This window comes from Rana temporaria, chromosome 3 (assembly GCF_905171775.1).
Source record: "Rana temporaria chromosome 3, aRanTem1.1, whole genome shotgun sequence".
NCBI classification, from domain to species: Eukaryota; Metazoa; Chordata; class Amphibia; order Anura; family Ranidae; genus Rana; species Rana temporaria.
Genome location: NC_053491.1, coordinates 133459574 through 133468982, shown reverse-complemented (window position 1 = coordinate 133468982; position 9409 = coordinate 133459574). Strand labels below are relative to the sequence as shown.

Here is a 9409-nt window from a genome sequence, read left to right as displayed (position 1 = left end):
GATCGAATAAGTTGTCGATCAGGTGACACGACGTAAAAAGTGATTGTTTATCAAAGTGTGTATGGCTACTATTAGATGTAATCTAACCTATGTACAATATATATGTAAAGTGATGCGGAAATGAATGGCGCTATATAAGTGGCTGTGATAAATGATAGGAGGACCTACCTACCTACCTATCTTCCTAATCAGACAGGTGGTTGCACTGCTGTTGGTCAATCTTATATATGTGACAATCTGACCAAACGATTCTTCCCAATTAGTAAAAAGTCACATACCGCGTCATCAAGGGTTGTCAAACTGTCAGTAAATTTACGGACATAACGCAATGGGGAAAATACTGCGCTAAATAAATACACCATAAAGCAGCAGCTCTGCCGTGAGATACACACACATGTGGAATTCAAACACAAATTGGAGCTTCGTTTCTTCTTCTAAATTTACGGACAGTTTGTAGAAATCTGTGATTTGTTTTTACAACGGTCTGTAAATATCAGGGGCTGTGACTTTTTATGTGTAAAGCAGGCAAATTACTTGTTATGGGTATATAAATATAAATATAAAGAAACTTGTTATGGGTATTGTTGGTGTTTTCAGGTTGTGTTTAGACTGTTTAAATATTGGTTGTATTTGTTTTTAATAGAAGTTTTGTCATTTTTTAGGTCGCCAGTAAGAAAATGTAAATCTTCCATGTTTTGTCAGTAAAATAATGTTCTTGGTCAGTACATTTTTCACGTACTGTTAGAAAAAAAAGTGCTCCGCCAGCAAATTTTCCATGTTTTGGCAGTAAAAAAAAAAAATGTGCTCGGTCAGTAAATTTTTCATGTTTGTCAGTAAAAAAAATGTACCCCATAGCACATTTTTTGTGTTTTATCAGCAAAAAATGTGCCCTGCCAGTAAATCTTTCTTGTTTTGTCAGTAAAAATGGGAACAGAAGGGCGCCAGACTGAGTGCAGTATAAATCATATATTTAATAAAAACAAGTAGAAACTGACAGGTTAAATTAGATCGGTAAAAAAAAAAAAAAAAAAAAAGTGCTCCGTAAGTAGATTTTCCTTCTTTTGTCAGTTGTTGTCAGTTGTTGTGCCAGTAAAAAAAGTGACAGTAAAAAAAATATGCCTGGCCAGAAAAATGTTCATGTTTTGTCAGTAAAAAAAATTTGCTTGGCCAGTAAAAGAAAGGTGCTCGGTCTGCAAATTTTCCATGTTTTGTCAGTAAAATAAGTGTGCTCGGACAGCAAGTATTCCATGTTTTGCCAGTAAAAGAAATGTGCTCGGTCAGCAATTTTTCCATGTTTTGTCGGTTAAATAAGTGTGCTCGGTCAGTAAGTATTCCATCTTTTGCCAGTAATAAAATGTGCTCAGTCAGTAAATATTCCATGTTTTGCCAGTAAAAAAAGTGTGCTTGGTCAGCGAATTTTCCATGTTTTGTCAGTAAAATAAGTGTGCTCGGTCAGTAAGTATTTCATGTTTTGCCAGTAAAAAAGTGTGCTTGGTCAGCAAATTTTCCATGTTTTGTCAGTAAAATAAGTGTGCTCGGTCAGTAAGTATTCCATATTTTGCCAGTAAAAAAGTGTGCTTGGTCAGCGAATTTTCCATGTTTTGTCAGTAAAATAAGTGTGCTCGGTCAGTAAGTATTTCATGTTTTGCCAGTAAAAAAGTGTGCTTGGTCAGCAAATTTTCCATGTTTTGTCAGTAAAATAAGTGTGCTCAGTCAGTAAATATTCCATGTTTTGCCAGTAAAAGAAAGGTGCTCGGTCTGCAAATTTCCCATGTTTTGTCAGTAAAATAAGTGTGCTCGGTCAGTAAGTATTTCATGTTTTGCCAGTCAAAAAGTGTGCTTGGTCAGCGAATTTTCCATGTTTTGTCAGTAAAAAAAAATTGCTCCATCAGCGAATTTTCCATGTTTTGTGCAATCGGTTTTAAATAAATTGAAATGATTGTGATCGGTCATAGATGGAAGTGTACAGCGCAGGTTTTCAGTAAATCTATGGATAATAGGATGGTCCTAGGATAGAGGGGATTGTACAATGAGATCGGTAGGTGTGTGAGTGCAGTGTAGAGAAGTTGGAAGACTCCCTGGCACAGACATGACCTTCCCTTATAAAGAGATCGGAGGAAAGTTTCTTCCCAGGCCGGTTATATTTAGAGTTGGATGGGAGTTTTGGGTGAGGGATGGGAAGTGGATCGGGGAGGGGAGGAGATCTGTCATCCCGGCACAGTGCCGATCGCCCCCATCGATCCCTCCCTCCACCATACAATACAGCACCGATGTCTCGGGGTACTTACGTGGACGCGGTGGGAAAGTATTCTTCCGAGGAAGGGCCGATGAGCAGGGCTTGGAAAAGTGTCAGACTAAAGATTAGGAAGCAGGAAGCAGCCATCTTCACAATCTAACAGGCAGATCTCCGATCCAGTGTGATAATAAGACGGGGATGAGAGAGGGAAAGAAAAGGAACAACTCCAGGCAATGGGAGGAGGAGGGCACGCAGCTCTATTCTGCCAGGCACATCGCAAGAGCCGCCATCGGTGAGACTTGTCTCCACTCCCGGGCTCCGTCTTCCTTATTCTGATTTCTCCCCCCGATGGATGGCAGGGAAAGGGAGGTGGGTAAGTTACAAGGGAGGAGTGAGAGAGGGGAGGGGATGAGAGGGGAGGATCCCCCTCTGATCACACGCGCACACCGCCCGCTGCTGGAAAGTTAAGTGCCCTGTATGTGTGCGTGTGTGTCTCTGTGTGTGTATGATGTGTGGTGTGTGTGCGGCTCAATCACGGCGGTGACAGCTGGCCACGCCCACACAGACGGGGAACTTTACTGTCACCCGCCACACACACCGACCGCTCCTCGATTACCGTAATTACCCGCCTGCCGCAGCACGCCTATTGTTTCCAATTACCGCTTCTTATCAGCCATGCTGATCTCCATCACAGGAGCCTGGCAGAGGAGAGAGAGGATCGATCACACTGTGCCTCTGCCCAGGACATGTCTGCTCGCCTTTTATCAATGAGATTGGGAAATATTGGGTCTGATTATACAATCTGCTTAAAGCCCAAAGTCTTTATTATAATGCAGCTATTCTTAGATGTGATGATTACATTAGTTCTCATTTTTTTTTTTTTTTTTTTTAGGATTTCTTTCTTTTCACCTGTGGATCCTGCCAGGAAAGCTGAAATGCAGCCGGATTAGCAGGTACAGGACGGTGCTCTCCGTTCTATAACGGGCAGCTTCTGTCCGATGGTCCTGCTGTAAGATCAGCACATGCAGCCAGGGCTCTCTTATAGGGTCACTAAAGGAAAACAAAATGTTGCCTAAAATTAATGTCTGCAAGGTAGACAGACAGAATAGTGTAATGATTCTGTTAAAAAACGAGTAAATACCTATTAAATTCCTTCATCTATATCACATCCGGCGTTCTAGTTTCTGTTCTCTCATTCACTTCCTGGTTTGCGGCTCTCGTTCATGTAAAAACTACGTTTCTCAGTATGCATTGCGGCACGCCCAGTAATTCACACCTCCTTGAAGTCTCTAACATGTAGAGAGCGTCCTGCCACACAGATGTAGTTCCCAGGAGGGGGCGAGCACGTTACTGACCACCGCAGTAAAGCCTCCCATCACGGTGGTGAGTAACAATCAGACAAGCAGGAAGTGAACAGAACAGAGAAGAAATAGAGCAACTTCTGAGCAAAAACGAACAATGAGGAAGTGAAAAGAGGAATGTCTGCAGGTAAAGGATGCTTATTATGAAAAAAAAAAAATTCCTTTACAACCCCTTTAACCCCCTTGGCGGTAAACCGGAGCGTGACTCGGGGTAGGTTTCCAATGTTAGGATCGTTATCCCCGAGTCACGCTCGGGGTGGACGTGCAGAGTGTGCAGCGGCGCGGCTTACCTGCTCGCAGCATCCACAGACAAAGTTACTTACCTTGTCCCTGGATCCTGCGATGCCTCCCCGCTGTGTGAGCGAGCGGGACCTCCTCGCTCGATTCACAGTGTCCCCGTGTGCCGCCGTTCCCTGCGACGTTACGACGCACGGGGGCGGAGAACGGCGCCAAATTCAAAAAAGTAAACAAACACTTTACATACAGTATACTGTAATTTTATAGATCAACGTTTCTCAACCAGTGTGCCGCGGCACACTGGTGTGCCGTGAGGAGTCCCCAGGTGTGCCGCGGCAAAATGACCCCAAATATTGTAACATTACTGCTGGGCATTTGTCTTTACAGCGGTGCCGGTCCGCTGTGTAAAACTCACTTCCCGGCACTCGGGAAGCTGTGCGGGCCTCCCGACCGCGTCTTGCCAACCGAATACGTCATCGGTTGCTATGGGAGGGTCGGACGCACGCACTGCTTCTGTGACGTGAGAGCCGTGGGTACCGTCCTGAACTCTGCCTGGCGCGCTTTTCCCTGAGGGGGAAGAAGAAAGAGTAGAGCCACCGTGACCAACACTGCTCCCCTGCCCGCAGACATGGCCACCCGCTCAGAGAGGGAAAAGGCCCTGAAGCTGAATGAGCAGCACCAGGCCATCCTGTCTTGTATGCTGAGGGAGGAGGACAACAAGTACTGCGCTGACTGCGAAGCCAAGGGTAAGGTGGTGAGGGGGGGCTCTACTATGAATAACCAGCTGTCACAGTCACTGACACCCCACATCCTCCATTCATGGCTACAGCACTCTGGATCTGATTGGTTGTTGTGCAGCTCTGACAGTTCTTCTTTCAGTGTATGTGTGCATGTGTACACATGTCTGTTAGTGTGTGTGTGACAAAAGTAATTCTGATGGTACAGGAATATTGGGGTCGGATTAAAAATAACATACATACAGACAGATGCGCACGCACACAAACAGACACACGTACAAACACACACACAGTGTGTGTGTTTGTACGTGTGTCTGTTTGTGTGCGTGCGCATCTGTCTGTATGTATGTTACTTTTAATCCTGACCTCCCTATTCCTGTACCATCAAAACTACTTTTGTAGGGCTTGTTCGAGATAGCAGCGAGGACAGCTGCTCCTCTGAAAAGCAATTTGTGTTCATATTGCTTTTCAGGGACATTTGTCAGCCAGTAAAGAGGCGTATCTTGCCTCCTTACCACCTGTTTTAAGCCCGTAAATGCAATGCACACAGTTGCGGGGTAGTTGCAGTGCAGCCCCAATCACCCTGGGTATACCTCCAGCTGCAGCCACAGCATGTTTACACCCCCAGCTGTTGCCTCTGCAGCTAAAGGGGCAAAAGTTGGGGGTGGTAAAAACAGCTCAACCATGTGGTTTTACTGCCCCTCCAGCCTGACATGTGAACAAGCTCTTGGTTCTGTGTGGATGCGTGCTGCGTGTAGGGCAGCCCATTCAATTCCCTACCCGCAGTAATGCGGGGAAAGAAGTCCCCGACCCTTTTTTTAAATTGTGCCACAACAAAAGCAACCCATGTTTGCCAATGGATGGGGCACCATTAAGAATTAATTGAATAGTGATTTTGAGTTAATTACATTATTGAATAATTTTTATTATAATTATATTATTATAATTATGTATAATTATTTATTATATTATAATTTATAATTTTGTTTTAAAAAAAAAATCATACCCGGGATGCCTACAAGACTCTTGCTTGGTCAGATTTAAGTGAGTTATTTCTAAAAATTACAGGCCTACAGTATAAAACACCAATTTCCTTGCAAAATAATTGTACCGCTTTTGGTACGTAATTCCAGACAGAATCATACCGCCAGGGAGGTTAATGAGAGGGCACACCTGGGCACTGCCCAGGGCCCCCAGCTGCACGGGGGCCCCTGTTTATTTCGCCAAAGCAGATGGTCCTTGAGCACACGCTGCCCCGAAATTGGGGGCCCCAAGAGAGTGATAGATACACAAGGGGAGGCAGTCTGCCTCCTACCTACTTGATGTCGGTTTACCTGCACTGTCATCATTATAGGGGGCCCCAGAGCATTACTTTGCCCAGGGGCCCATGATGCTATTAAGACGGCCCTGCATGCAGCCCATGTCCCTGCAGGGGAGATCTTGTGCTGCACAAGCTGTTGGCGCTATATAAATCTTATATAACAAAAACAGTAAGAATAATAATCCTTGCATCCACATCAGTGTTGCCAAACTACCAGAGTGAAATTTACTCGAGACCCAAAATGTACTGGCACAGACATTTTTTTACTGCCATTTCCATAGGTTACAAATTTACAGTTTTAAGTGCAAATTTCGATATTCTCACAGCAGGGGTCGGGTGTGTCGCCGTTTCAGGTCAGATTTCGGTCCCAATTTTTGGGCTGAATTTGGACCTGAAATGGACCAGAAGACCCACAGGACTCCGGTGTAATTCACTCCGCAGCCGTTCTGGAGATGTGTGAACTGACTCCATAGACAGCCATCACAGTCTGCTGACATGTGAATTGGATGTAGGGAAACTGCATCCAATTCGAAATAGTGTGAACCCAGCCCTAATGTACATATTAAAGAGGAAGTAAACCCTGATGGGCTTTACCTCCTCTTTATTTCCCTGTAAAGGTAAAGCATAATGGGCTACTATGCATCGCATAGTAGCCCATTATGTGTCACTTACCTGAAACCGAAGCCTGTGATGTGACCGCTGTCCCCACTGGCAGCGAGCGTCCATCTTCACCCCTCTTCCTTCTGGGGCCGCAAACTCTGAGTCTGTGACTGGCCAGAGTCGCGTGACGTCACTCCCGCGAATGCATGCGGGAGCTACCAGTCACAGCATGACCCCTTCAGAAACGGCACAATCTGCCCTTTCTAAAGTAGCTATCAGTTCAGCATTATGTCAGCTCACAATGGTGGAGGTGAACCGTAACAGCTGGGAGTCTCTTAGCAAGATCTTAATGTAGCACCCTCCTAGATAGGTTCTAGGTAGGATTTAGCGCTGGCTCACTGTGTTCAGTGGAGCTGTGTGTGTTTTAGTTGGGTAAATTTAGCTTGCCTCACTGTATCCAGTGAGGCTACAATTGATTAGTTAGGTCTGTTCAGTGTTCTTAGCTGCTGCCAATCTGCCTTCCAGAAATCAGTATAACATTGTGGATTATAGGTGTGGACATATGCAGATAGAAGCATAAATATGTATACAGCCCTGGCCAATCAGAGGGCCCTGAAGGCTGCTGGGAGACTGTATATATTCTCTGAGCACACTGAGCTTAGGGTCTTTTCCTGGAGAGGATCAGTCCAGGCTGGAGGGCTTGCTGCCCTCCATGGTAATGCTGTGACATGCTTGATGTCTGTGAGACCTCAGGTGGGCGACCTGAGGGCCCGGATGCTGGGACCCTAGAGAGTTGACTGAGGGACTGTCTGCTGAAGATCTGGTCTGGTATCACTGGAGAAATGTGTTGCTTGTAAGTTAGAAGGAGGAAACCAGCTGTCCTTGGGCCTTGTGTGAGTACAGACAGCTCTAAGGCCCCTTTCACATGTGCGGACCGTATGTCCGCTTTTTCATCCATTAGTTTGCGGATGAAAAAGGGACATACATTGGTCCCTATGTGATTGCGGGTGTCAGCGAAAAAACATCCGCTCACACCCGTAATCACCCACCTCCGCAAAGATCCGATTTTGCGGACGGAAGAAAACCTTATTTTTTCTTCCGTCTGCGGATCGGATGAACACGGACACGCGGTCCGTGTTCATCCGATCCCCCCATAGGGGAGAGCGGAGAAAAGACAGGGCGGTCCCTGCACAGTGTGCGGGGACCGCCCTGTCAGCCGCCGGCTCAGCGGGGATATACGGAGCGATCCCCGCTGAGCTTACGGACACACGGAGGCGGATCATTACTGATCCGCCGTGTGAAAGGGCCCTAAGAGATCTTACAGACTTTTGGGCTGCTGCCACCCCCCTGGTGCTAGAGAGTCAGCTGTTGGTCTGTGTAAAGGGGACACTGGCTGGTGTCCTGAAGAGCTTAGTCCACCCAATTAACTATAAAGAGACTTTAAAGAAAAAGTGACTCTAAAGAAAAGGAGTCTTTGTTTAACTTCTACTACCTCAAAGCTAAGTCCACTGTTTGCTGCAAGTACGAACTTTACTACAGTTTTTTTTTTCTTCCAGAAAGAATATATAGTCCATAAGTTGTGCATAGTTCTTGTTTTTAGGGGTATCCCACTCAATTCCCTCAACCCTATCCAAGTTCTCCAAAAATAAAAACAACAAAAACAATGCCCCTAGACGGGTCATTAAAGAAATATGTGACTGAGCTTGTGTGCCTGGCTGTGGGGGCAAAACATCTGGGAAGACCTGGGCAATATTCTTGTGGCTCCTACGGAAGTAGCTCTACACTAGCAATAGGGCAGGATGGGATGATGCCATCTCTGGGAGTTTTTCATCCAGAATTCAGGAGGTATGTAAATGGCCTATACCTATAACAAGGGCAATATTTAACTTTGATCAAAGATGCACAGTTTGTATTTATCTGCTTTTAACCTGCATAGGCAGTTTTTTGGTAAAGGTAAACTGTGTCTTTAAGGGGAAACAGCTCTGTTGGGCAATACGTGTGACTTTGCAGAAACTAAAGAGACATGCAGGAAAATGAGAAATCCCTATTACCTTTAAAGCTTATGTAATGTGACATTATGTGCAGTAGCCCATAACTAATGAAAGTCTATTTCTGTAGACTGAGGCCTGATTGATTACAGTGAATTAACTCATAGAGCCATATTAAAGCTGAAATTCAGGTATGACTTTTCATAATGATAGGACTATTGGTCATAATCGGTCCATTGTAAGTAGGGTTGTACCGATACCAGTATCGGTATCGGGACCGATACCGAGTATTTGCGGGAGTACTTGTACTCCCGCAAATACCCCCGATACCTAAAATACTTGGCTGCATATAGGGGGGACATGGCTGCATATAGGGGGGACATGGTTGGATATAGGGGGGACATGGCTGCATATAGGGGGGACATGGCTGGATATAGGGGGGACAAGGCTGGATATAGGGGGGACATGGCTGCATATAGGGGGGACATGGCTGCATATGTGGGGGGACATTGCTGCATATGTGGGGGGACATGGCTGCATATGTGGGGGGACATGGCTGCAGTTGTGGGGGGACATGGCTGCATTTGGGGACACATTTAAAAAAAAGTATCGGTATTCGGTATCGGCGAGTACTTGAAAAAAAGTATCGGTACTTGTACTCGGTCCTAAAAAAGTGGTATCGGGACAACCCTAATTGTAAGTATGCATATCTCATACTTGAACTGTCCCTGTGTAAGCTGTAAACCACTGTAGACTACCACAGCAGCATTAGGTTAAAAAATACATGGCCCACTCTGAATGGAGGCAGTGCCCAACAAGTGACTCCTTGTGGTTACTAGGCAGAATTGCAGCCACTCGGCAGTGGACCCAGAAGACTGTTCCTATCACTGTAGTGGTGCACCAAATGGAAATTTTGGTGCCAAAGGATG

General features: G+C 45.5%; 1 protein-coding gene across 8 annotated transcripts in view; it reads right to left on the bottom strand.

The window, feature by feature from the left end:
• Nucleotides 1-2395, bottom strand: part of CACNA2D1 (calcium voltage-gated channel auxiliary subunit alpha2delta 1) — an 856738-nt gene extending 854343 nt beyond the window's left edge. For all 8 annotated transcript variants that reach the window (XM_040343442.1, XM_040343444.1, XM_040343443.1 and 5 more), the window contains exon 1: nt 2289-2395. In XM_040343442.1, the coding sequence (XP_040199376.1) occupies nt 2289-2383 (95 nt within the window). In that variant the 5' untranslated portion in view covers nt 2384-2395. The remainder of the gene's footprint in view (nt 1-2288) is intronic.
• Between the last annotated feature and the right edge of the window lie 7014 nt (nt 2396-9409).